We start from the raw sequence: 25,814 nt of genomic DNA on the forward strand, positions 1-25,814 counted from the left end.
GCATGAAGCAGACCAGCCCAGATGGCTGCATCAGGGGTGATATACTACAATAAGATATTTTGCATGAACACAGAAGCGTTTGAATGTGACAATCCTTAAGTGGCAGATGGATCCAATAGGAATACTTACGACAGAGGTACTATAATGAGGAACGGTCCATTGATACGTTTGTGCTCCATGAGGTATGTAATTAAAGCAATGGTCTGGATTGTCTTACCCAGACCCATCTCATCTGCCAGGATTCCATTTAGATTATTATTGTACAAGGATACTAGCCACTCTAAACCTTTAATCTATGGGAAAAGAAAAAGAAATGCTCACACGTTTCTGGACAAATGGAGAGAAAATATTGTCAATACTTGCTTCCTCCTTTGCAATTTTAAGCACATCTACACCCAGCCCAGCACAAGTGCCTAAGCTAACACTGCTCTGAAGCAAAGGGCCTTGCTTTCAGTTTCTCACCTGATACTGCTTGAGGACACCATTCACCATGAGAGTGGACTGTTTGTCCACCCTTTCAGTGACTGCATGAGCCACAGCGTAGTAAGACTGTAAGCCCCTTGCCAGGGCTTGAGACACTCCATACTCATCATCAACATCTTGCTTTGCATTCCTAAAGAAAAAGATTAAACAGGTTGGGAAAATGGGTTAAGAGTGAGAGAAAAAATGAGAGAGAGAGAGAGAGAGAGAGAGGGGTAAACTTGGATCATATACCTAACTGGTAAAACCCTTACTAACTTAGAACATTTAAAAGAAAACTTAACCTTTTATAGCGTTGGACGACAAAGACTATTGTTTGTTTGAGCAGGGTTATTGGTTGTGTATTTTTTGTGTAGGATCAACCTAAATGTGGGAGATAAGTGTTTTAGGTTGGAAACTGGCATAAGGTTTAGGTGAAAAAAACACCTCCTCTGAACTGCAGCATCATCCCAGTTAGCCTCCCCACCCTCAGGGCTGTGGGAGGAGTTGGGGCTGGGTTTATTTCTCTTTTGGGGGAAGGCCCTGCCGAAAGTTCCTAGTACTGTGGGAGGGTTGTGGCCTCTGGGAAGATGGAGGGGTTGCAATACAGACAAACCTTGGTTTTTGGATGTCTCGGCTGCCGAACATTTCGGCTGCCAAACGCCCAAAACCGGGAAGTGAATGCTTCCGTTTTCAAACATGCCTTGGAAGTCGAATGGCATCTGAGGTGCGTTTCTCAATTTTCCCCATTGAACTTGCGGACTACCCTTTGATCCTCGGTTTTCAAATGTTTCGGAAGTCTAACGGATTTCCGGAACAGATTACATTTGAAAATCAATGTTCCACAGTATAAGGATGAGTGAGGGCAGAACTAACTCTACACAGCACCATGGATCCCCTCTTCTAGGATTCATTCAAGTGATCTATAACCTGCTTCTCTCTTAGGTGATTACGGGACGCAGGTGGCGCTGTGGGTTAAAGCCTCAGCGCCTAGGATTTGCCGATCGAAAGGTCGGCGGTTCGAATCCCTGCGGCGGGGTGCGCTCCCGCTGCTCGGTCCCAGCGCCTGCCAACCTAGCAGTTTGAAAGCACCTCCGGGTGCAAGTAGATAAATAGGGACCGCTTACCAGCGGGAAGGTAAACGGCGTTTCCGTGTGCGGCTCTGGCTCGCCAGATGCAGCTTTGTCACGCTGGCCACGTGACCCGGAAGTGTCTCCGGACAGCGCTGGCCCCTGGCCTCTTGAGTGAGATGGGCGCACAACCCCAGAGTCTGTCAAGACTGGCCCGTACGGGCAGGGGTACCTTTACCTTTACCTTTACCTCTTAGGTGAATGACTGGGTGATCTGATGCTGCTGCTGTGCTATATTTTTTAGCCAATTAGTTATATGTGTTATTTTTATCCATAGCTTATTCTTACTGAAATGTATTGCCTGCTTTTACTGTAAATCAGCTTGAGATGAAAAATTTGTATGGCAAATAAATTAAATAAATAAACATTCCCTTAATTTTTTCACAAGTCATGACTCTATTTAAAAATAATTGTATTATATGTTACTGTGCACTAATTTTCACTTTCTGTTGGTTCCCTTGGAGGCCTCCTGTCAGCCAGAAAGGCAGGCTGAAAATAATTTACACAACCAGACCCAGCTACTAATCCTGGATCTATGGTATCCCTGATACCTACGTGTATATGGGGGTGGAGAGTAATAGGTCCTTTCCCCAACTCCTATCCTCTTGGGGAGGGGAGAGAGAAAGAGAGATAGGGAGCGAGAGAGAGTCTTCTACTCCTTGACTGTAGATGGAGAACTCTTCCTCTTGCCCCTTTGAAAGTGGGCTGTAGGAAAGGTAGGGCAAGAACAAGAGATCTCAGAATAAGGGCAACCTCTGCTCAAGCCTGTTTAACTACAGCCTTGTATCTTTCTGCTGCTGGCATTCAAGTCTTTGTGTGTGTTGACTTCAGACACTGTGGTAGACTTACAAGCACAGACTCTGCCCTCTTCTACTAGTGGGGTGAACTTATTCATTAGAATCACAGAATTGTAGAGCTGGAAGGGACCCCAACGGTTATTTGGCTCTATCATCCCTGATAAGCTAACATCCCTACATTTGTTTAAAAACCTCCAGTGAAGAAAGAGACCAACACCTTCATCTGACACTTTCACTTATATTTAGAGGGAAACCTGAAAGATAGTTGGTAACATAAACATGGAGGGATGATGTGAGCCTTACTCAATAATGTGCCTTGCATCCACTTCAGATACATCATCGCTATCTGGATCTGGAATTTTCTTCTTCTCCTCCACAGGTAAAGCAGACTGAGAAGGTTGTGGTTGTTCCTCTTCCTCCTCCTGTCAGAAACAAAAACTGAATCAGTTTTGATATATATACTGACATAAAATCAAAATGCTTTCAATGCTGTCTTAATTAGGAGGAAGGTCTGCTGAAATACTTGCATACACTGACCAGCCACAGGCAAAATCTCAAGAACCACAGCCTGTGTATATCGTAATATTTAACATGGAATTTATGTACATACAATTTGTGGGCATTGACCATGCCTCCACAGCAGTCTTCTGGCTTATCTGCTACATCTGCACAGAACGCGATCAAGAAAATTATGTGAAAGCTGAGCCATTCCTTCATACCTCTTCTTCCTCTTCGGATCCGCTTTCTTCACTGTCAGATCTTGGTGCTACTTCATATCTATTTAAACAGATATTAAAATGGCTAATATGGATAACACGGGAAAGAAATTAGATAGGAAAATGTGATACTCTTAATTTTCTACTTAATCAGTCACGGAGAGCAATCTGACTAGGCTTGCTCCTCTTTTCTGAAGTCACTGGGGGAGTTTGCAGGAAGAAAGAATCTAGAAAACAGGGGTCTGTATTCTGTCAGTAGCACTGGGGATGGGGGAATCTTGAACAGAGAAAATGAGACATTTCTAAAAAGTTATCCCCACTCCAGTCCCTTGTACACACAGCAAGAAGTAATCCCTAATATGCCAAAGGCTGGAAGGGAAAAATGCTTCTCTGATAAACAAGCAAAATCTAAGTTCACCACAAATCAAATTTTCTCTTTCCCCACACAGTGAGGGAAGCTATGACTTGGGATTTCCAAACTAGGGCAATATTGCTGAGTGGGAAAATCAAACAAAGAGAACACTTGCTCTGTAACATGACATCCAACCAAAGGAAGGTTTCAGGAATGTGAACACCAAGTACATAAGAAGAGCCCTGTGGAATCAGATCAAGGAGCTACCTAAGCCCAGCATCCTGCCCCTGCAACTGTGAACAACTGGAGGCATCTGAGATGCCTTGCTAGAAACTGGTAGCCAGATTTACTGTCTCTTTATAGGGAAGCTTGATTTAAGCTAGTGGTTTTCAACCTTTTTGTTTTTGTTTTTTTAAAAATAATTTTTATTAAGTTTTCCATTTTAACTATCCAATCAAATCACAATGAATATTCCAAATTATACAAATACATATCATATAGTCCAAATATTCTGCCAAATTATAAATTTTTGTTGGGACTTCCCATGCTTCAAGTTCGGGGGGCGGTTTTCAACTTTTTTGAGTCCACAGTGCCCTTGACCAACCACATTCTTTCTGCGGCTCCCCCGTGGTAGCCATGTACACTGGGGTTCCATTACAGGACGTGTTTATGTAGGGATTTCCCTGTTCCGCCCCCCATCCCCCCCCCACATTCCGCCCTGCCGCACCCCACCCTTTCCGGGTGCGGTTTTTGGTGTGCATGTAAGTGGGAACAGCAGGAAGAGCAGCACAATTCAGGCTGGACTGGGGTGGGGAAAGAGACAAAGATTGATCGATTTGCAGATATGCAAGAATGATGTCAAGAGGGAGGGAGAGAGAAGGAGAGCCCTCCCACGGCATCCCTGACCAATCGCTGTCACCCAAGGGTGCCGAGGAACACAAGTTGAAAACCTCTGATTTAAGCAACTGAGGCTAATAGCTGTTGCTATACCAATACTCCCCCTTTTGAAGACAAAACTTAGAGACATATTACAAACTAGCTTTTCTTAACAGTCAAAGTTCAGAAGTAGTGGATGACTCCATGAATATGACTTTTGAGCAAACAAACAGGATGCAGTTACAAGGTGCTAATTTCATGGCAAAATACAAAGGATTAAATTTGTTGGCAACTTACCCAGGATTCATTTCTAACCAAGTATCCAGTTGTCCTGCTTTCGGTGCATCCGTGCCAGTAAGAATTTTCCCACTTTCTACATGGATCACCTTCACAGGTAGGTCACTCATTTGGCTGGTTTCATCCAAAGGCTGAAAAAACACAAATGTGTGTTAAACTTATTGTTTTATATTTCCACAGTACAAAAAAATGAGGGTCCCCAATGATGGTACTGTTTATGCATCCTTTTTAAGAAAAGTTGGTCGGTCACCTGGCATGTAGGATCTGGTTGAGATTCCTACATTGCAGGGGGTGGACCCTCAAGGTACCTTCCAACACTATAATTCTATGAAAAAATGGCTTACTGAGAGCTTTTGTGACATAGTGGACACTTTGCTGGACAAGGACAGGGAAACTTGCACATTCCTGCAGCTTTTGGAGTGCTTCACATATGTTTGATTAGAATAGACAAAGGGTCAGAAGAAATTAGTGAGTGCATGCAGTGCTGTCTCTAGGCCCTGCTAGCTTTTCCCACTTGGCCTGGGAGAGCAGGGCGCTGACCGACTCCAGCTACAAAAAGCTGAGGCTGCTGAACAAACTCTTGGGTTGGGGTACTGTTTAGGGGCTGTTTTGCTGTTATAGATATTAATTTTTTGCATCTCTATTTTTAGATTACATTATGATTTATGTGGAAATTGCTCAATTTGGTTGTGTATGTTTGCTTTTATAATAAATTTTATTTAAAATAAATTTGGTTGTGTATGTTTTAATGTGTTTTATTTATTGTTTATGACTACTTTTGTTATGTGTGTAATTATGTAAATCTCACATTGGCACACAAAAAAAATTATGATGATTATGATACTATCTAAATGGTTGAAAATCTATGGTCTGTTTGCAGCGAAGCTGTGATAGGGAAGCAGCTGGCAAATAATGACCAAGACACTTGGACTGAAATGACTACAGCCAGCTTATTTATAGCCTGGGCTTTGATGGTTCTCTCGTAAGCTGGATGTTTCCCATACTGAGCCTTAAGCAGTTTTATATCATTGTTACTTGTTTTTACATGCAATTTATTCTTTGGCTTCTTTTAAATTGATTCTTCAGCTCTTCTTTTTCCACAGTTTCTCGTTGAAGCCTAGGTACCATTTCTTTCATCTCCAGCCCTTTCATGATCTTTTCCAAAACCTTCATGTTCCTTGCAGGACTCATTTTTCAAACTTAGCTTTATTTCAACATGGTGGTGAGTCTCCTGTTTTAACTGTTTCTCCATCACTTTCAACACACTGACAATACTCTTGAGGTCATTTTGCGTGAGGCAGCACTTGTGTGTTTCCTGTTTACTTTTCAACAACAAGTTTTCAAGCTTCTTCATTAGTTCATCTTTCTGCTTAAGCAGCTCATTTATTTTCTGCTCAATTGTTCAAAAGCAGTTTTGTAGTTTCTTCTTTGAACCTCTCAGAGAGCTGGTGCTCAAATTGCCTTTAACCGCAGTGAAACAGGGAAACTTTCATATTAAGCTTCACTGGCGGATTTCTGAAGAACAATCTTTGTTGAAAGGCACAAAAACATGCTAGTTGAGGTTTTTTTAATATGGGCAGCAGGCCCTAACTTCTTCAGGTTAATGGTTCTGCTCAGTGGCGTAGCGTGGGTTGTCAGCACCCGGGGCAAGGCAAGTAATTTGCGCTCCCTAACCCGTGGATTTGCGCCCCCTAACCCTAACCCCCAGATGTTGCGGCCGGTGAGGCCGGCCCCCCCGCACCCCCACGCTACGCCACTGGTTCTGCTGACCCTCCTAAGAAGCAGATATCGAAATATGATCATATAAAGCTTGTGGAAAGCCCCTATAAGCAGGAACATCTAGTCAGCCAATCACCATTCTTCTCTCTTTCCTCTATGAAGTCATGCTTAGACAACAATACTGGTTGGTAAATGAGGTCATCACAATAGCTGTTTGAATATACTCATTTCTAACTGACTGTTGGAGGTGGAAGAAGTTATTACATGGTTTTCTTGAGTTTTTCATTTTCTTGTTCCAAAAGATTTAAACTATATATATTTAGATTTAGCTGTTTTTAGAATTAGAACTAGTTGCTTTTTGTTACTTGCGTGGATATAAATTAAATGGCTTATAAGTTTAATTTAGATAGGATGTTACAGGAAGGGTTATTCCTTTACTATACAGGCAGAGTCCTTTATCACATAAGAGACCTGATGCTCTAATGATATAGCTACTGTATTGTCTTTGTATTAATGATATGTAAATACTAGTCTGAGGGAAAACTACCAAAAATGTTGGGCAGTTTGACAAGTTTGTAAAGAACCATCAGCTGGGTTGACTGTGGCAAGTTAGTACAGCCTCTAGCTTACCAGGTAAGGATTGATTTTCAAGAAGCAATCAGAAACTTGTTTTTAACATTTCTTTCAATTTTCTCCTGTGAATGTTGATGCTGGCTATCCTCCAAAATTCATTTCCACATAGTCAAAAACCTTAAAGGTTCAGGACACAGATCCTGAGCCTCAGGTGGAACCTGCTACTACCACCAAGGAATGCGCTCCACAAAATCAGGTGAGCTTTTCAGTGGGAAGTAAAACATATAGAAGAACGTAAAAGAAAGGACCAAACATTGAAAAGGCATGCAACAGAACTTACAGGATGAGAAGAGGTTATTGCCAGCACAAAAGCAACATAGGCAGTTGCTCTCCATTTTTGAAACTGTCATTTTCATGCCTTGATGGCTGGACAGGGCTCTGGTAAAGTATTCTATACGATTCTTCTGTTTAGGCCTAAGAACATGGTGGCTCTGGCTTGGGTTAAGTGGAAGGGAACAATGCCTTTTTAATGGAACGCCCTTAACATTTGCTTGGGATTATAAAGTACAAAACTCCCCGAAATCCTTCAAGGATATAAATACAGTGCTGCTCTTGATGGTCAGACTAGATGCACAAGAAGTGAGAGCACACTGGGAACACAAAGACTGCCTTTGTCAGGTCACCCCATTGGTCTTTTCTAGTCCAGCAGCATGTTAAGCAGGGCATGAAGGCTAAAGAACTCAGCCGCTGGCCTGTTGTGTCCTTCTCAGTAATTGTCTCTGAACATGGAATATCCATTTAGCCATTATAAGGAATTGGGACATAGGGAAGGAATGAAATGGAACAGTATCTGATGACTGCTCCATAGCACTTTATAGTGTGTTATGACCAATGGCTACAGATCAGCACACTAAACTGTGGCTAGAAAAGTCATGAATAGGGAGAATATTATTATGATTATTGTTGTTATTGGATCTTACTTCACCATCTGGTCCAATTGCCGGTGTCTGTCCTTCTGCAGTTTCAGCCTTCTGGAAATAAAGGGAGAATATTAATCCTTTGTTAACAGGAATAATAGCAAATTGCATTTTTAAACACTTTATTTACTTAAGACACTTTTATCCCACTCTTCAGCCAAAAAAGGCTCCTAGATGTCAGCGATAAAACATTTCTTGCCTTCAGCCTTACAATCTAAGACATGACATGAAAAGAAAAGGGATTGTGATGGAGGAGGTAAAAACAGCAACGAACCTCAAGCAGCATTTCTCTTAGTTACAGAGTGCAGTGACCAGCTAGAATGAAAAGATTACAAAGAGAGGAGGAACTGAAGTTGCTGGTCCTTCAGCTGAAGCTGTGGGATGCTTCTGATATATCCCATGTGCCCCTGCAGTGGGTTCCCTATCCTAAGAAACTGGCATTTATTCATGTACAGCAAGTCCTTGATCAGGACTCCCCTGGAGAAGTTGCTAGATCTTGTCCACCAGCACAGAGACTGCCACATGGGAAAAAATAAATTTCCAGAGTGGCATCTTGATATGAGAGAAGTGTCCACTGATGTGGCCTAGAATAGAAACTTTCCCATGGCAATATGTGTTCCAAAGCTTGGGCAAGAACCATTATTTCTGCTGTCCTGCTAGAGGCCATAGATGCCATGGTGAAGCACAACTTCTCAGTAGGAAGAGTGGGGATGTGCCTTGAGCAGTATTTATCACTGCTCCCTTATGCTGAATCCTGCAAATGGAATGTAGATGGCTTTTGTCTTGACTGATGAGAAACCCATGATCCTTCAGGTGGTTCAAAATGATCTGTAGGTCATGGTGAAAACAAGAGGACTGGCTTAATAACTGTCAAGTTAACAGTAGACATTGACTTAACCATTCAGTTTGATCCCCTCTGGAGAACTTCAGTTTCAATCACTGCTAGTGCATTTAAAATGCCTTCTCCTTCTGAATCAATCTCCTCAGTATAATCCAGGCACCCCCAAACTCGGCCCTCCAGATGTTTTGGGACGACAATTCCCATCATCCCTGACCACTGGTCCTGTTACCTAGGGATGATGGGAGTTGTCGTCCCAAAACATCTGGAGGGCTGAGTTTGGGGATGTCTGGTATAATCAAAGTCATCATGTGCCCTCTGGAGGCCCACATTTGACACTGCAGGGCTAACATTTGTGGGTGATAATGGTGCTGGCTGGAGAGCGTGTCTGCAGCAAGTACAGAAAGAATCCTGGATGGTTTTGTACTGAAGACAAGAGCCACAGTGATCCTTTGTAAAGTAGGTACAGTGCTATGAGGATCTCATTCCTGGTTGTGGCTACAACATCAACAACTGGGGTCAACCAAGAAACACTATCAGCTCCCGGAGAACATGCACATTGACAGTAGAGGATGGAACTTGCCTCCTGACAATTATTGAGGCAGTCCACGAATGCGTGACCACCCTGACATAATGTGTCATGATGTGATGCTGAGCATAATTTTGGAGACTATCGCCTTTTTTCCTGTAGGAGCACGGGAGGAGAGGGAGTAAAAACAGGTAATAAGAGAATATAGGCAACAAACCAATGTAGAGTGATGAGAAAGTGTTTCTTCCTCCTTTGCTTTCAGACAAAAATAATAATAAAAAAAAAAGAATGCTGAAGAAAAGGAGACTGGGACCAGGAGAAAACAAACAAGGGACTAACTAAATGGAGGAGAAACAACAGGCCTGAGGCTCAGGAATAACACACAGGAGTAGCAAGTAGGATTTGCTCCAAGGCAGAAAATGAACTGAAGGACCAGGAGACGTCTCCAGGAAAAAGCTGTTCATATGAGTCTTGCCTTCCAATCAATAGGGGACATTGTAATCCACTTGGATACCTCCCATGCTCAATTGAGAATGGGTATATAACTTGCTTATTGCATTACCAAGACCCACATTACAAAATTTTAAACAAATTTTTTACAAATAGAGCAGAAACATGTTCCAAGGCAACATATAGAAAATTGGAAGCTTTAAAGGAAATAAATTCGATTTAATTAATTGCACTCAGACACAGAAACATCTATGTTCCTTAAAGCAGGAAGTTTTTGAGAAGGGACCACAAACCGGCTGCTTGCTATGGGAAAGGGGTTTGCAGCAAGGTATTTCCTTAGATGTCCAGAAATAGCTATGGCAATGTGTTCCACAACAAAATGTAAGTACAAATCTTAAGAAGAGTTTCTATAAATATATGTTCTGTTGGTATATGACATCTAAGGCTTAATCACATTTATAGATGGGTAAAGAACATGTTGAAGAGCTGGTACGTTTTGCGTATTCTGGATCTTCTAGGCAGCTTCAAAAGATGCCGCGAGAAATCTAACAGGTTATGACAGAACAGTTAGATCCTTTAGTCATGTTATTTGTTCATGAAAAAGGACTGGTTTTAACATAAAATGTTGAAATGGTAGTCTATTTAACAACAATTGGTTTGTGTGTTTTATTTATGGATATTGTGTGATCTATTCTGATTTGCTATGATACCAATGCTATGTTTATGCCAAAAAACAAAATAACTAGAGAATTGGACCCTGTTCAGAAGCACACAACCAAAGGTCTGAAATGAAATGAAAAGCATCTTCCAACCCAAATGCTTATACGAAGTTTGCATTTCATCAGCATTATTGATCATAGCAAGTTAATGAACTCCAGTTTACCTTCTTTTTCTTCTTCTTCTTTTTCTCCTTTGCAACTTGGGCAGCCTTGTGCTGTCTCACCAGCTCTGTGAGGTTGGCCACATATTCATCTGTTTGCTGAAGCAGGTAGGCTAATCGCTTATCTTTCTTTTGATCAATTAGCTTACGGTACCCTTCTTCATCTTCAGCCTTAAAAAAAAAAAAGCTTTAAATTTGGAACAACAGTAATTTAAAACAAAGTGCACCAAACGGCAATCCACTGCAAGCTCAGCTGGGTAAAATTTATGCCTGAAACATTTCTAATTTCCAATTTTGAAACAAACCTTACCATCAACCTGCGCATTCTCTCCTTCTCAATTCTCTCATTCTCCTTCTTTTGTTCACGCTCAGTGTTGGCATGGTAAGTGGCCACAGCCTTTGTAAGTTTTTGAATCTTCCCTGTGACAGACCGGTGGTATTCTTTAAAATCCTTGGCATGCTGAAGAATGCTATTGAGGTACTCCTAAAAGGAAATGTAATACAAAAGGGATTAATGAATGTATACACCTGTGACAGAGCCTCTTAAGACTGTTGGCAATCTACAACTGTGATATCGGCAATCACAAAATGCCCATTACAAGTGTATTCAATTGCATATTAAGCCCAGTCACATTCTTAGCTGTTGCAAACGTTCTGCAGGATGTTACTGCTATCAATAATTTAGGTTTCCTTCCTCCAGCCAAAATCTCAATTTCTGCTTGTAATTTCTTTTAGTCTTATCTCCACAAAGCCAGAGGCAGACAAACAGAGCACTCAGGTTGAGGTAACCTCCAGGGAAGCCCAATGTACACCAAGCTGCCCATAAACTCCTGATGGGAACACCAAAATTGTTTGTGAGGTAGGTTCAGTCGTGTGAGAATGGTAAGCCAAAGGATACTCAGTGAATCAAAAACATCTCCTCCTCAGATACAGAGAGTAGCCAAAGGTGAACAAGGAGTAAACATGACACCATCCTATAGCTGGTGAGATGCAGTGGAAAGAGGTTTGGGATTGGACTATGAAGACCTGGGTTCAAATCTCTACTCCATTGTCATCATCCCTGACTCGGCCCTCCAGATGTTTTGGGATGACAATTCCCATCATCCCTGACCACTGGTCCTGTTAGCTAGGGATGATGGGAATTGTAGTCCCAAACATCTGGAGGGCTGGAGTTTGCCTATGCCTGCTGTAACCCACCTCACAGGGCTGTAGCGGGAATGCTACTCAACAGTCCTAAGCAAAACAGTGCAGTGTATTCTTATTTAAGATTTTAATCATAGTCTATGTTTAGGCAGTTCCAATACTGTACATGATAATCTGAAAATACAGGAACTGTTTTAGTAGTTAATACGTTTATTATAGAGAACGTTAAAAATCTCATCTATCTCCCTCTCTGGATAAACAGGCTGGCGATATGCTAACTTTTTATGCTAAAGAAATTAGACCTACAGCAATGGATACCAAAGATGGTTAACTCCATATTTTCAATAGCTCTTTGAGCAGTGATGCACCTAGTTCTTCACCTCCACTGTTGCCATGCATTTTACTTCCCTTTATCTCTTCTTTTAACCCTCTTCTCTTAACCCTTTAGCCTTCTCAACATTTAGAAGTGATTTCAACCCCACGACATAATTTTCCTTCTCCTTATTCAAGAAACTGATGGAGTTACTTTATTTGCTGCATGTTAGTTACCTACAAAAATGCAATAACTTCATGTAGAAAAATAAAATGAAAACATTAGTAGTATAATAAATGTTCACCGGCACTGCTCTTTTTGCCACCCTCCTCTACGTACCACCATCTCACATAAAAATAGAAGAATTGCATGCCTGATGTTTTTGCCGGCGTTTTCGTTCTTGTTCGATCTTCTGCTGTTTCTCCAGCTTCTCAGTGATGCGAGCTTCCCGCAGGGACTGCCGTTTGCTACGTTTGTATGCCTTGGCGTTCAGTGCTGTTTCCAGAGCAGTATCTCTTCTCATGCATACCACAACTTCTTGACGCAGCTTTGAAACAACAATTTTAAAAGAAAGAGTCAATTCCGATCTGAAAGTTGAGAAAGGAATGGACAAAGACATACACCTGCACGCTGTCACATGGCATGTACCTGCCAAGTCATATCCAAAACTGCACATTACAAAAAGATATTTTTGCAATTGTCTTTTGACCCTCCGGGTGTTTTGGGACTACACTACAATTCCCATCATCTCTGACCACTGGTCCTGTTAGCTAGGGATGATGGGAGTTGTAGTTCCAAAACAGCTGGAGGGCCAAGTTTGGCCATCACTGTTTTAGGGGATGCTTCATTTATCAGTCTATTTAAGCAGGGAAAATACACACGTGACCCTGCTGAAAGACATGAGACTTATCCACACCTGAGCTTCCTTTGAACCTCAGAGCCCCAATCACTAGAATTCCAAGCAAGGCAGAAGGACAAAGCATATATACATAGACAGCCACCTCAAATGATTGATAGGACTGCCTGCTGAGGGCCTAAAGAGCCCTGCCCTTGCCTCTCTCCACCTGACTTGGGGTGGGGCTTGACAGGCTTCACAAGGACTGCAGCTGCTGCTTAGCACCAAGGGCTCCTCTTTTAAATTGTTTTTAATTTTTATCTGTGTTGTTTTAAATGAGACCATCTTGGAAGAAATGGAAGAAAGGAAAATAAGAAGGAAAGAACAGTAAGTGTATTTTGAAGAACTTCTCTACATTGGTATGGCTATCAGGTCATTTTCTCTTCAAAAGGAAAGCTACTGAATTGCCACCTCTTTTAACTATCTCATGATATATAAATGTGAGGCAGACATAAATAGAAAATTATTCCAATTCATAACATACAGAGACGTATTTGCCTAAGGCACAAACAAATTCTGGCACTTCAAGCAAAACAGGTAGGCCAGGTGCTAAAAGACTACACCAAGGTAGTATTGGCACAAGTTAGCACATCTTGCTTTCAAGATACATTTCTATGAATACAAAACAGCACTGGCACACCTGACAATTGATTTGGTCCTCTATTATGAAACCATGCCCATATCTAAACAAAAAAATTACCAGAAAAGCAAGTAATTTTAAAAAGCTTCTGATTTTATTGAAATGAAGCTACTCAATGCCTTTGTACGTTTCTATTAAGTTACGAAACCCTGGAGTAAAATACGTGATTCTGATTTCCAAAATAGTCTTGAGCAACAGGAGTTCCAGCTATGGAACTCAGCCTACCTGTCTCTGGAAGTTAAGCAACCGTAGTGCTTTAAGTTCAATGGTAGCTTTGGTTCGCAAGTCACCAGCCAGTGACCCAGGAAGGTTTTCAAGTTCTTGTATCCTGTGAGCAATGCGAGCCTGCAGTCTGACACAGTAGATTAGGACAAACAATGCATTTGTTTAGGTCTTTTATCATGTCTAAACAAGAGATATCAGCTACAGCAGTTATCTACCAAGGGGTCAGGAAGCTAAGAGAAAGGCAACACAGGTTCAAGATAAACCTAAATCCACCCCTCTGCAAAGGGACAAAGCTGTAACACTTGGCTTAGGTCAAACACAGGTTTGCTAATAACATTCTCCTGCTGTTCCAGCATGAGAGCACAATGAAGACCAAGACTAGAATAGTGCTAATAGGCTCTAAAAAGTCACTTCACTGAATGCAGCCTTCATTAAAGTCAACCTGTTGCCCAGAAGCACCAGTGAAACAGTTAAGATTATAGTAGCTACATTTTTACCTGTACTCCCTCTCTTGAAGGATTTCAACTGGGTCAAGTCCTCTTGGTTTCTGGATTGGAGTGATACGGTTTTGCTTCTGGTGGAGTTGCACCATTGGGGCAGGTTGGGCTGGTTGACCCGGTGACTGAGTTTGGGGAGGCATTACAGGGGATGCTGCTGGAGGTACCGCCGGAGGTGCTGGTGAAGGACGGCCTGTTGGCTGAGGAGGAATCAGTTTCTGAGGTGTGCTAGTAGGGGCTGCAGCATTTGCCATTGGTCCTATAGAAGAATGTTGGTAGGAAGAAGGCTGTTAAAGACTCCCTCGTAGAAGAGCCTGATATAAGCACATATGAGCATAAAGACTGCAGTGTTCAAGGACCAATTTCTACATGCTGAATTATAGTTTTGTTTCGTTATAATTTAACCCAACCTTCCTGCAAGCAGCTCAAGACAGAAGATAGTGGTGTTCTGCTCCCCTACTCATCCTCACAGACATCTTATGAAGTAAGCTAAGAGAAAGTCAACCACTTCCCACTGTGGCTTGTTATGGCCTCCGCTTTATACACCTGCCATTCCATCCACTCATTCATGAGACTGGCTCTCAACCCAGGAAATGACCTGACAAAAGACCACACCCTCTTATAGTGATCTCTATAATGAATTAAAGGAGCACTAAATACGAACACCTATTCCACTATCTGGCCTATAATAATAAGCTGAAAACTGTTTGACAACTATTACTATTCAACCACCATTTTATTCAAGCCATTAAGCTGCTGTGATGTCATGGAATGTTCACAACTTTCTAACTCTATTTGGTGTACTTGTCAAGAGAAAAATGAGCCATCAGTAAGAATCTTTCCAAAGAGCAAAATATCTGCTCATCTGGTTTGGGAGAAAAACATAAATATTTCAGGGGCTCTATGGCTGGGAGGAGTGGATCCAAAAATACAGAACATAAAGGGAAAAGGAATCTAACGAGAAGCTGGCAAAACCAGCTACATGAAATCTCTGATACACTAATAACACCTTCAGCAGTTTGCAAAGCAGCTTCTCCTACTAGCACCAAAACATACCCCCAAACCGCCACCTTGTTCCGATGTCCTCAGATGGCTAGTGCCCATTTTCCTCCTCAAAACTGTATGTTACAAAAGGAAGTTTGGATCCTGCTGAGGCAAGTCCCAGAGGCCTTTTTAAGTGAGGAAAGCAATTATTTTGCTAAACACAAATTCAGAACAAAAAGAAAGTGGTCTGAATATGCTGCGGTTTTCAGGAGTTGATCTTATCCTACTTGAAGAGAACTCCATTTGTCAGGCAGAAGTCCCCCCCCTCCGCTTTTTTGCCAATGATTTTTTTAAAAACAAATCAGTGCCAAATTACCTCAATTTTAATATAATAATCTCCAGAAGTTGACTTTCCAACGTGTTCCAATGTGACCTGGAGTTTCTAATGGTACTTATACCTTCCAATGGTGGAAGTTAATAAAATTTCTGGATTTGAACATCAAGATGGCTAAGGAGTTCTGTAATCTTTTTCAGCTTCATGGTGCTGCAGACAGCTTGGAGGCGTTCAGTTTATGCATGGATAGCAGAATCATTCAAGCCAAAAGATATCCTAATTAAAGTTTTTAAATCCCATGGTTTGAAACCCACTTTGTAGTTACTTAAAGCATTTGTCTTCAACTACTGGAGTGGGACCCAAAGGTGGATCACAACAGCTTGTCCTAAAGTGGGTCACCGTTGGCACCACAACAGTCGGGGGGAGGGGGAGAAGAGGAGCTGGGATGAGGTATCAGACAGAGATGTCATAAAAATAAATTTAATAATAATTCATGCACAAAAATTAGAACTGTAATTCAGTGGCAGTTTTCAAACATCTGAAATGATCTTTTAATATTTCTGAACACATATCTTAAGAATTATCACTTTCAAATTGGTATCATTGAAACAATGTGATATGGAATGGATTATATAGGGGTAGCCATACTAGTTTAATGTAACAAAACTCAACAAAAAGTACAGTTGCATCCTTCAAGTTTTTATAGGATTTTGCTGTTCATGCAAAATGTATTTCAATATACAACTTAAACAAAAAGCTAAACTTCAATTAATCCTGCCCTCACAAAGGTCTTACCTTCAGGCCAGGGCTTTGGGGGTCCACCAGGGGGCTGCCCGGGCATTCCTGGGGGAACTCCTGAGGGTCCAGGAGGGGGCATGTTAGGCCCTCCCATACCTGTGCATACATTGGACAGACACATACACACAGAGTAAGGTTTTTCTTCCTCCACCGTTTGCATCACTCCTTAAATGGGAGAGGGAGAAGGAGGTGTGGCTCTAGCAGAAGTGGGTTACTCTGTGGCCAATCACCCCAGAATAATGCACTTAAGCTTATACGTACCATGAGGTCTGTTGTAGTTCGGAGGTGTTGGCCCAGGTGCAGGCCCTGGTCCTTGCACTGGTCCTGTTCCAGATACAGAAGGTGGAGGTAGAGTTGGCATTTGCTGCTGCATTCCAGGCATTGGCCTTTTTCCCTGCACGGCCATGTGAAGATGGTCAGGTAAAGGCTGGCCTCTGGCCAGCATCTTGTAGGCCATTATCTGAGCCCTCAGTTGATGCAGCTGATTCTGGTTAAAAGGAGTTGGGCCACGATTCTGCTGCCCTAGCGCTTGGGGGTCAGTACCATCTAATGGGACTCCTCCAGGACCAGAGGGTATCTGGGGGCCAGAAGAAGGACCATTAGCTGGAACTGGACTCGATGCATGTTCAGAACCACCAAGGGGAGAAGGGTAACCTGGAGAGAAGAGTGGGCAGACAGAGGGAGAGAGATCAATCTGCTGTAATCAAGCTTTAAATACAATTCTGTTTTAAACATGCTTTTTTACAGATACTACATTTATCTATTTTTAAATAGCCATTTAAAACGAGAGATTTATTCAAAATATTTCTTACCCACACTTCACCGTAAGGTTCCAAGGTTGGATACAACAATATAATATACAGCTGTTTTTATTTAAAAACGCACACCATAATAATGCCAAAATTTGCTAGGAATAAAGAGCACAAATGCTTCAAATGTATGCTGAAAGTCTACAGAGGTGGTTCTCAATCAGATCAGTAACAGAAAGCAGCAGCAGTGCTGTTACTGCCTGCTACATCTGCCCGGTTGTAGAAGCAGCAACTTATCCAGTACCACCAAAATTGAAACTCTTTTTCTTGCTTGAAAACAATCTCAGATTCTGTAATTTATATCAAGAATACAGAGTTAATCTGCAATCTGATGCACATTAATCTTAAGAAAGCAATACCTTGAGAATGCTGATCCATTGGACTAGGAGGAGGTCCCATTCCTGTGTGCCCACCAGCCCTCATTCCCATGCCCTTCATTTGGCTGTAACGAGGATCCTCAGATATTCCCTTCTCATGCATTGAATCCATTGGCTGCAACCACAATATAAAAACGAATATCGAAAATCCATTTAAATAGCTATTTCATTGCAAGTTTCTAAGTGTGCACTATATGAAACCAATGGGATGTGCAAACCAGCTTATTGAGAACTGCTACTACACACATTTCACTGAACATTAAAGTTCCGTTTCTAAACACCTGTCGGTAAGGTGCTCTTGCAGTGTGTGTGACTTAAGTATGCCCACCAACACTGCTAAGTTTCTACCTTCTTTCAAAAATGTACAAGATGGCCTAATTTTAAAAGATGTATGGACATTTCACACAGCAAGATAGCAATGAAACACTTTTCAGAACGGAAGAATTGCTTGAAACATTGGGGGTTAACACAATATGGAAAAAGGAAAGTCTCAGTACCAGGTAGAAACAGTCACCTGAAGCCCCAGGATGTGGTTAAAACCAGAAAACTAAAATACTAAATTTCTAAAGAATGGACCTGCGAAGGGAAGGCTTCTACTTCTTATGCTGAAACATAAGAGATGTGCTACATTTTATTGGGGAGGGGGCATTGAAAGAAGGAAGATTGCAACAAAGATCACTTGTTTTTCCACACCAGGAGAGCACAGCAGTGCCATTATATACACACAAAGGCAAAGCAATGTTGTGGTTTATTACCTTATGCATCTGATGCATGTTGTCCTGAGAATAACCTCCGGGCCCTTGTGGTGGTATAGGGTGTCCTGCTGATGGTGGCCCGGGGCTAGGGCCCATCATGCTATGTGCAGAACCTGGAGACGGTCCAGGGCTGGGGCCCAGCATAGCACCAGGAGAAGGTCCAGGCCCAGGAGAAGGCCCAGGACGAGGCGTTCCTCCCATTGGAGGATCAGGAGTAGACATTTTCAACAATGTTGTTCAAGATAGTATCCTAGGGCAAGATAATTCATTATTAGTGAGAAACAAAGCCCCCAAACCATTTGTGTTTCATTGTCAGAGGAAAAATACATCATCAGTGGTTCACAGCATGACATAGTTATGTGTTGCTCTGGAAACATCACCATTTGTGCTTAGGGGTGAAAAAAGAGAATAAATGGAGTACCCTTGGATAATGTAGTATGACTAGGACTTACTTCCACCCCACCCATGGATCAGGGCCTTTATGCTCACAGGAAATCTTTCAACCAGGTTAACGTGATGCAGATAAGCAGGCTTTATTTCCTGGTGTACATGTATTTGTTTCCAAAGCTCCCCTTCAATTTCTCCCAGCATAGCCTGTTCAGAAGCCTCCAACCTGTCGCTAGTTCATGGACAGCCCTTCCATGTTCTTCACAGAAGGAAGCTGTGTTATCTGCATCTCCCCATCCCCCTGGCTGAGTAAAGGTGTGTGGCCTTCTCTCCTCGCCTTCCCCACAGTCTTTGTCAGTAGCGTTTTCAGCCAGCTGTACCTCTTACCCCATTCGCCTCCTTGCCACTCCCCAGCTGAATTGCAGCTCAGCAGCTGACACCATTCCTAGGAGCTACTGGCTAAAGGCAAGCCCTGCCCACACGGTGCCACAAGTCCTTTCTTCCAATTTCCCAAAGCCTGCACAGCAGCACCCTACTATTAAGGTTATTAATGTACAAAACACCAGCTGGCTTTTGCCTCTTCTGTTTCCTAAAAAAGATACAATCTGATACCATTCAATTGATATTGTTACATCAGCACAAAGGATAACACCAACTCCTGGCTAGAATCCACTTCCTTCTCTCATCACCCAGTACTAGGAAGCAGGACCTCAGGATAAGCCAACATATCTCAGTCCCTCCTTTTTGTCATTAAATCTGCCGGACAGACACCAGCAGAGGGTTACTATGGCTGTTGTGTCCCAAGCCCTCCAGGACTTTAGATGAGAGTTAGGAAGTGTCTGTACAGACAGCTGGAGTCTGCCTTAGGGATCCCACATTCTCCAGCAAGGCCTAGATAGAGCCTAGACCAAAGATCGCCTGAACCCTTACATTACAGCTGAATCACTGAGATCATATGCAGGAGAGTCTCTGGTTGTTCCCCAAGTCGGTGAGGCTTGTTTGAAAACAATGAGAACCTGAGTCTTTAGTGTCATTGGCCCAGTCCATTGGAACACGTGGACAACAGAGATTCAGTGGAGGCCCTCTGTGCCAACTTTTAAATGCTTACTGAAAACTTTTCCATTCCACAAGGCCTAGGTACGTTCCCCACAATGGTCTGTTGGTGTTTGTTTTTAATTTCTTTTTGCTTTTCAGTATTGTTATTTTTCTATAACTTTACTGACCTGCTTTATGTTTTTTTTTTTTGTGTAAAGCCACTGTAATATATGTTTATGCTACAGCAGTAAGTACATACATACATTCCCTGTGTTTGGATTCTGAACTGCCCAGACCTTGCCTCTCATGGTAACACGAGTTTGGACATCAGACTACTGTTGAGACTATGATTCTAGTAGTATCCCTCTGCCTGTGTGTCGCCTGAAGCACAATATTTTCCATCTGATCTTCTTTACCACTTTCTCTCACACCCAGAAATCTTATTTGTGCGAAATTCGACTTAAGGCTATGCCCAGAAGCATCGCTACTTAACAACATATTCCTATAGAAAACACTGCCTCTTTAAGACACATTTTGCGGGAAAGTGGTTAACTTCATTTAGAATGAATATAAATTGCTTTAATTTAAAACTGATACCTCGTTTTACACACGTACAGACAAAACCCAATGAACCCGACCATGGGGACCCTAGCTTTCTCCACTATCTAAAAACTGTTAGCAACTTGAAGATTTTGTTATTTTAACAATCTCTTTTCCATTCCTAACTACAGAAATGCTGATAAGTAACGCAAAATCTGCCCAAAATAAAACCCTGAAATGTATTTTGTCGAAGTCTCTCATTTTTTAAAAACAGCTGAAATATACATGATTTTTTTATCCTTTAAGTTCACCTACCTGTGAACTTCAGGTTGTTTGTTAACTCATAGCAGTTGTCCACTGTGGCAATGAGCAATTTCTTTGAATTGTCAGTATCTATTCCAATGCTGTTGAAAAAACCACAACTGAACTTACTTTTCTGTTTAAAATATATATACCCTAGCTTTTCAAGGACGCCAGCTGCCTACCAAAAAGTCAACACAGTGACCTGATATATAAATGTTATATATAGGTAAGCCTTTCTAGGATTGTGCTAAACACTAAGAATTGCTGCATTCCAGTCTAGGCAAATTTAAATTTAAATACTTGCACAAAAGAAAAGCACCCCCCAAAACACACATGCACCATTTGTGATATATTTTGAAACAGGCACTCTAATATATTTCATTAATCTATTTATTTAGTAAATGTTATTATTATTTCTTACATTGCACTGGGGTCTCTGATGAAGAGAGGTCTTAAATCGAAATAAATAATGAATATTAATGTGCCTGCACCTGAAAAGCATTTATTAAGATAATCCCAAGTAAAATCCTACTTAAGGGATCCAATATCACCCATTAAATCCACTTATCCCTTCATTATTTTCAGTACTCATTTAGGGAGACATACAAAAGACCACAGAGCCTAGGACTTGCTGATCAGAAGGTGGACGGTTCGAATCCCTGCGACGGGGTGAGCTCCCGTTGCCTGGTCCCTGCTCCTGCCAACCTAGAAAGCATGTCAACGTGCAAGTAGATAAATAGGTACCGCTCTGGCGGGAAGGTAAACGGCATTTCCGTGCACTGCTCTGGTTTGCCAGAAGCGGCTTAGTCATGCTGGCCACATGACCCGGAAGCTGTACACCGGCTCCCTCGGCCAATAAAGCAAGATGAGCACCACAACCCCAGAGTCTGCAACAACCAGACATAATGGTCAGGGGTCCCTTTACCTTTACCAAAGACCAAGTTAACACAAGGGAAGTGGTTATGCATGTGGCTCCCTGAAAACACATAAGATAAAAGGGAATGCTTAAAATGCTGGAACAATAATGCTGGTTCTCATAAATAGAACTCATCTGATTGTTCTTGGTGTGAAAGGGGTGGCTAACCTGTTGTACTCCAGATGTTGCTGGACTACAACTCCTATCATTCACAGTCAGCATAGACCAGGCATGGCCAAACTTGGCCCTCCAGATGTTTTGGGACTAAAACTCCCTATGCCTGGCATAGACAATGGTGAGGGATAATGTTGCAGTTCAGCAACATCTGAATGGTTAAAGGTTAGTCACCCTAACCTATTCGTAGGATTTTTTAAAAAAATGTACAGTGGTACCTCGGGTTAAGTACTTAATTTGTTCCGGAGGTCTGTTCTTAACCTGAAGCACCACTTTAGGTAATGGGGCCTCCTGCTGCCGCTGTACTGCTGGAGCACGATTTCTGTTCTTATCCTGAAGCAAAGTTCTTAACCTGAAGCACTATTTCTGGGTTAGCAGAGTCTGTAACCTGAAGCGTATGTAACCCGAGGTACCACTGTACATTGCATTAGTTGCAGGAGATGATGATTAATGGGGTCAGGACATGTGTGGAGGCAGAATTTGTTTTCCTCCCACAGTGGTTCAGAAGAAAATTGTTACTCTGAAGCTAGTATTTCCTAAGGAGAAAAGCTAGAAAGGGGTATAAAAAAACAGCCTGTAAGGATGCCAAACTCTACAAGCATGAGGGGAACCACAGGTGATGGAAAGTCTCAGCCTCAGTGACAAAATATCAAGGTAAACAGTTAAACAGACAGGTGAAAAGCATCTGAGAACAGTGTTCGAAATTTCTCAGGCGCGTTTTGCTACTAGCATGGGTTCAATTGCGATTAAATGGAGATATCTGGGCGTCAGGATGGCAACAACTTCTGCCTTAGTTCACAGTTAATACAATTTCCATTGTGTGTGATTCTTCTTCTTGCATACTGGGACAAGTGAATTGGTGTAAGAGTCAAGCAGTGTAGTTGAGATCATAGAATTGTAGGGTTGAAAGGTATGAGAGTAATCTAGTCCAACCCCCTGGCAAATCGACATTCTGCTGTAGTGGCCATAACCTATGACTGGCACCTAGCTTATAAATCGGAGTTTCTAACACTGCGTGAGAAGGAGGTACATACTACAATCTTCAATTATCTGAAGGTGTGTCATAAGGATGATGGAGCAAACTTGTTTGCTATTGCTCCTAAAGGTAGGAACCAATGAATTCAAATTACAGGAAAGGAGACTCCAACTAAACATTAGGGATAATTTTCTGATAAGAGCTGTTTTGACAGTGGAACAGACTACCATTTTTAAACAGATGTTGGGTTGCCATCTGCCAGTGATTCTTTAGCTGTGATTCCTGGACAGGAAGGGTTGATATAAATTTGTGCTTGGGATCCTCTTCCAGCTCTATGATTTAACTGATGTGAAGAGAGAACAATCCCTTAAACCAGTTAATGCATCTCGGACAGGCAACCATATTATGCACTCGCACTTCCCAGTCTCATGAATAAATCACTACTTCCATTGACCTTTATCACTTCTAAAGGTAACACGGTCACTGATGCTAACACTAATAAGGAATTGCTTTTAACCAGAAGTTGAAGCTCATAAGCACTCCTAGTTAGTAGCTAACTATAATTAATTATGATGTTTGACTATGATAATCTAAGCTTCAAGGGGAAGCAGTGGGGGAAATTTGCACAAAATTCTTTAGGCTGTTCCCTTTATTAAGTTGGTGGGGGGAGAGAGACAAAAGGATGGTGGCAAAAAAGATGCTAAGGCAGCACTGCATTTATTGATGCGGGCAACTAAACCTTTATAAAGACAAGATTTTCCGTGTTTCTCGGATGACAGTCCTTAAACACTTAACACAGTAATAGAATGCTTTCTATGGTAAACATGCGACTTTATTTAAAAGATTCATGTGCCATTGTCACTGGAACTTCAGATGGGTGAGAACTAGAACAGAACTTTCATAAATCTGTTAGCTTTTTGGAGCTCTCTTAAGCCCCCACTCACACGTTTTTTACACAAGCTGTTAAGGTTGATTTAAGCCCCTCCCCCGCTGTTATATTTGAGTCCGTGTTAAAAACTCAGATATATAAAAGGTAAAGGGACCCCTGACAGTTAAGTCCAGTTGTGAATGAGGTTGTGGCGCTCATCTGGTTTTACTGGCCGAGGGAGCCGACCTTTGCCCACAGATAGTTTTTCTGGGTCATGCGGTCAGCATGACTAAGCCGCTTCTGGCGAAACCAGAGCAGTGCACGGAAATGCCGTTTACCTTCCTACTAGAGCTGTACCTATTTATCTACTTGCACTGTGACGTGCTTTTGAACTGCTAGGTGGGCAGGAGCAGGGACCGAGCAACGGGAGCTCACCCCATCGCGGGGATTCGAATTGCCGACCTTCTGATCGGCAAGCCCTAGGCTCTGTGGTTTAGACCACAGTGCCACCCACGTCCCTCTCCACCTGCGATATATAAGCTAATCGCCAAATGGCTCCTTAAACCTAGGTTACAGTCGCCGCAATGGAATGTCTAGGTGTCCCTTTTGGAGTTTCTTCTTATTCATTTCATTTCTAGACCACTTTATATATTAAAGAGGAAAAAAATCTCAAAAGAGTTTACAACACATTAAAACAAGCCCATTGCCATAAAATGTGCTCCCCACTCCTACACTGCACTATGCATAAACATAATAAGAGTAATGCTTCTGTTACAGTTTTGAAAAGGAAAACATAAACATATTCACTTGTACCAAAGGAGGCCTAAATTCAAATATTTATTTATCAAATAATTTATATTCTACCTCTCAGCCTCATATGAGCCCCCAAGGCAGCTCAAAATTGCATGTTAAAACAATAATACAGCATTAAAATATAAATAAAATAAACAAGAGAACTAAATGCCAGAATCAAATCAAATTAAGTTCTCAAAATTTGCCAGCCGCATTTTGCGACTGGTGTGTGAATCCAATTACGACCACATGGAGATGCCTGGATGCCAGGGTGGCAATTGACATCTCCATCTGACTGGCTCCACTAGCTTTCTTAAGCAGGTGGGCTTATTCATTGCATTTATATCCCACCTTTTTCTCCAGGTAGTATAGTACATGGTTCATCGCCTCCTCAGTTAATCCCTACAATGACCCTATGAGGTAGGTTTAGAGGCTGTAACTACCTTAAGATCACTCAGCAAAGTTTCATGACTGAGTGAGGATTTGATCCTAGTCCGACACTCTAGCCACTAAACCCCACTGGCTTGCTTGAATACTTCCCTTATGGGTCAGCTATATAAATTCAGTAGGCAAATAAATATGGGGAAAGCAAAATGTCACTTAGAGAAGGATCTGAAATATTTTCCTTGAAGATTGAATTTGTTTTATTCTGGATTGTTTTATTTGATATTTTAATATGTTGTAAGCTGCTTTGATATTTTTTCCCCTTAAAACAAATAATAAGAAACTCCATGGCAAAAAGGGTGCCTAGACATTTCATTGTGGCAACTGTAGGTTTAAGGTGGCATTTGAAGATTAGCTAATATATCTGAGTTTCTAACACTGCTATCATTCTTCTAAATGTGCCAAGCAGTGTTCAAAATTAGCCAGGCGCATTTTGCACCTGGTTTTCAACCAGTTGTGACCAAGTGAAGATGCCTAGGGATCAGGATTGTGCCTGGCATCTCCACCATCAGGAGCTGCATTTCTGGGGGTCATTGGATCTGGACTGTTTTCACACACTAATACCCCACCATGTAGAATTCTATCAGTTATATTTTATAACTGATTGGATTTCTGGAACCAAAATGCTTTTTGTGCAACCTGAGCAGGAGCAGCCACCACTAAGAGAAAGAGGTAGGAATAGGCCAATATATGTGTGGACTATCCCTGGATCAAGTGACTTTTCTTCTTTACATTTTCAAAGTTCTTAACCTAGCTAAAGGTTTAACTAGCCAGATGTTTAACTGAAAATCAAGCACAGCCAGGCCATCATTTGAATTATTATTATTATTATTATTATTATTATTATTATTATTATTATTATATTTTCCCAGCCACTCTGGGCAGCTCCCAACAGAACACTAAAAACAGAATAAAACTTCAAACATTAAAAACTTCCCTAAACAGGCCTGCCTTCAGATGTCTTCTAAAAGTCAGATAGTTGTTTATTTCCTTGACATCTGATAGGAAGGCATTCC

At 41.8% G+C, this 25,814-nt stretch overlaps 1 protein-coding gene and 1 long non-coding RNA gene across 12 annotated transcripts in view; one reads left to right on the plus strand and one right to left on the minus strand.

Moving 5' to 3' along the window:
* Positions 1–25,814, minus strand: part of SMARCA4 (SWI/SNF related BAF chromatin remodeling complex subunit ATPase 4) — a 61,203-nt gene that overhangs the window by 30,836 nt on the left and 4,553 nt on the right. For all 11 annotated transcript variants that reach the window (XM_083718273.1, XM_083718272.1, XM_083718271.1 and 8 more), the window contains exons 2-17: positions 20,641–20,729; positions 18,364–18,613; positions 17,591–17,723; positions 16,684–17,076; positions 16,420–16,518; positions 14,307–14,565; positions 13,810–13,936; positions 12,423–12,596; positions 10,904–11,077; positions 10,597–10,764; positions 7,900–7,950; positions 4,628–4,758; positions 3,106–3,163; positions 2,690–2,808; positions 463–613; positions 130–293 (exon numbers count right to left, since the gene is read on the minus strand). In XM_083718273.1, coding sequence (XP_083574399.1) covers positions 130–293; positions 463–613; positions 2,690–2,808; positions 3,106–3,163; positions 4,628–4,758; positions 7,900–7,950; positions 10,597–10,764; positions 10,904–11,077; positions 12,423–12,596; positions 13,810–13,936; positions 14,307–14,565; positions 16,420–16,518; positions 16,684–17,076; positions 17,591–17,723; positions 18,364–18,585 — 2,423 coding nt within the window. In that variant the 5' untranslated portion in view covers positions 18,586–18,613; positions 20,641–20,729. The remainder of the gene's footprint in view (positions 1–129; positions 294–462; positions 614–2,689; positions 2,809–3,105; positions 3,164–4,627; positions 4,759–7,899; positions 7,951–10,596; positions 10,765–10,903; positions 11,078–12,422; positions 12,597–13,809; positions 13,937–14,306; positions 14,566–16,419; positions 16,519–16,683; positions 17,077–17,590; positions 17,724–18,363; positions 18,614–20,640; positions 20,730–25,814) is intronic.
* LOC310835253 lies at positions 7,101–12,400 on the plus strand. Its single transcript, XR_014559456.1, has 4 exons — positions 7,101–7,175; positions 9,526–10,094; positions 10,641–10,701; positions 11,329–12,400. It is a non-coding gene; the product is annotated as an uncharacterized lncRNA (long non-coding RNA).

The sequence above is a fragment of the Podarcis gaigeae genome (genome assembly GCF_964106915.1).
Source record: "Podarcis gaigeae genome assembly, chromosome: 17".
Taxonomy (NCBI): Eukaryota; Metazoa; Chordata; class Lepidosauria; order Squamata; family Lacertidae; genus Podarcis; species Podarcis gaigeae.